At 63.0% G+C, this 1,668-nt stretch overlaps 1 protein-coding gene across 1 annotated transcript in view; it reads left to right on the top strand.

Moving 5' to 3' along the window:
* MAPK7 (mitogen-activated protein kinase 7) overlaps positions 1-1,668 on the top strand; it is a 10,957-nt gene that overhangs the window by 7,031 nt on the left and 2,258 nt on the right. Inside the window, exons 5-7 of the mRNA XM_057388749.1 lie at positions 286-363; positions 472-547; positions 593-1,664. Of these exons, the coding sequence (XP_057244732.1) occupies positions 286-363; positions 472-547; positions 593-1,664 (1,226 nt within the window). The remainder of the gene's footprint in view (positions 1-285; positions 364-471; positions 548-592; positions 1,665-1,668) is intronic.

Raw genomic sequence — 1,668 nt, 5'->3', positions numbered from 1 at the left:
TTGTCCTGGACCTGATGGAGAGTGACCTCCACCAGATCATCCACTCCTCGCCAGCCCCTCCCCCTCTCCCTGTGGTCACTCTGGTCACTGTGGTCACTGTGGTCACTGTGGTCACTCTGCCCATCCCCCCTCACCAGCCCCTCCCCCTCTGTGTGTGATCACTGTGATCACTGTGGTCACTCTGCCCATCCCCCCATGCACTCCCTATGGTCACTCTGCCCATCCCCCCTGTGGTCACTCTGCCCATCCCCCTGTGGTCACTCTGCCCATTCTCTGTGTCCGCAGCTACGTTGTCCTGGATCTCATGGAGAGTGACCTCCACCAGATCATCCACTCCTCGCAGCCGCTCACCCTCTCCCTGTGGTCACTGTGGTCACTCTGCCCATCCCCCCATGCTGTCACTGTGGTCACTGTGGTCACTCTGGTCACTGTGGTCACTGTGGTCACTCTGCCCATTCTCTGTGTCCGCAGCTACGTTGTCCTGGATCTCATGGAGAGTGACCTCCACCAGATCATCCACTCCTCGCAGCCCCTCCCCCTCTGTGTGGTCACTCTGGTCACTGTGGTCACTGTGGTCACTGTGGTCACTGAGGTCACTCTGCCCATCCCCCCATGCACTCCCCTGTGGTCACTCTGCCCCTCCCCCTCCTGTGTCCGCAGCTACGTTGTCCTGGACCTCATGGAGAGTGACCTCCACCAGATCATCCACTCCTCACCAGCCCCTCCCCCTCTGTGTGGTCACTGTGGTCACTGTGGTCACTGTGGTCACTCTGCTCCCTCTCTGTGGTCACTGTGGTCACTCTGCCCATCCCCCCATGCTGTCACTGTGGTCACTGTGGTCAGTGTGGTCACTCTGCCCATCCCCCCCTGTGTCCGCAGCTACGTTGTCCTGGACCTGATGGAGAGTGACCTCCACCAGATCATCCACTCCTCGCAGCCGCTCACCCTCGAGCACGTCCGCTATTTTTTGTACCAACTCCTCCGCGGCCTCAAGTACATCCACTCCGCCAACGTCCTKCACCGCGACCTCAAGCCCAGCAACCTGCTGGTCAACGAGAACTGCGAGCTCAAGATCGGCGATTTCGGGATGGCCCGAGGGCTGGGCGCTGACCCTCGCCAGGCCAAACCCTTCCTGACCGAGTACGTGGCCACGCGTTGGTACCGCGCTCCGGAGCTGCTGCTGTCGCTGCACCGTTACACGCGTGCCATCGACATGTGGAGCGTGGGGTGCATTTTCGCCGAAATGCTCGGCCGCCGGCAGCTTTTCCCCGGCCGGAATTACGTCCATCAGTTACAGCTGATCATGGCGGTGCTGGGCACTCCTCCGGCCGCGCTGACCGCTGCGATCGGCGCCGAGCGTGTCCGTGCGTACGTCCAGAGTTTGGCCCCGCGCTCGCCGGTGGCGTGGGACGCTCTGTTCGGCGCGGCCGAGCCGGCGGCGTTGGCGTTGCTGGGACGGATGCTCCGGTTTGACCCTCGGGAACGCGTGGGAGTGGCCGAAGCCTTGCGCCACCCSTTCCTGGCCAAATACCACGACCCCGAGGACGAGCCCGAGTGCGTCCCCGCCTTCGATTTCGCYTTCGAGCGCCACGCGCTGACCAAGGAGCAGATCCGGGCGGCCATCGTGGCCGAGATCGACGATTTCCACGCGCGGCGCGACGGAATCCG

Source organism: Malurus melanocephalus, unplaced genomic scaffold (genome assembly GCF_030028575.1).
Source record: "Malurus melanocephalus ecotype Western Australia unplaced genomic scaffold, MMel_1.1 scaffold_2436, whole genome shotgun sequence".
Lineage (NCBI taxonomy): Eukaryota > Metazoa > Chordata > Aves > Passeriformes > Maluridae > Malurus > Malurus melanocephalus.
This window is presented reverse-complemented; position numbering and strand designations above follow the sequence as displayed.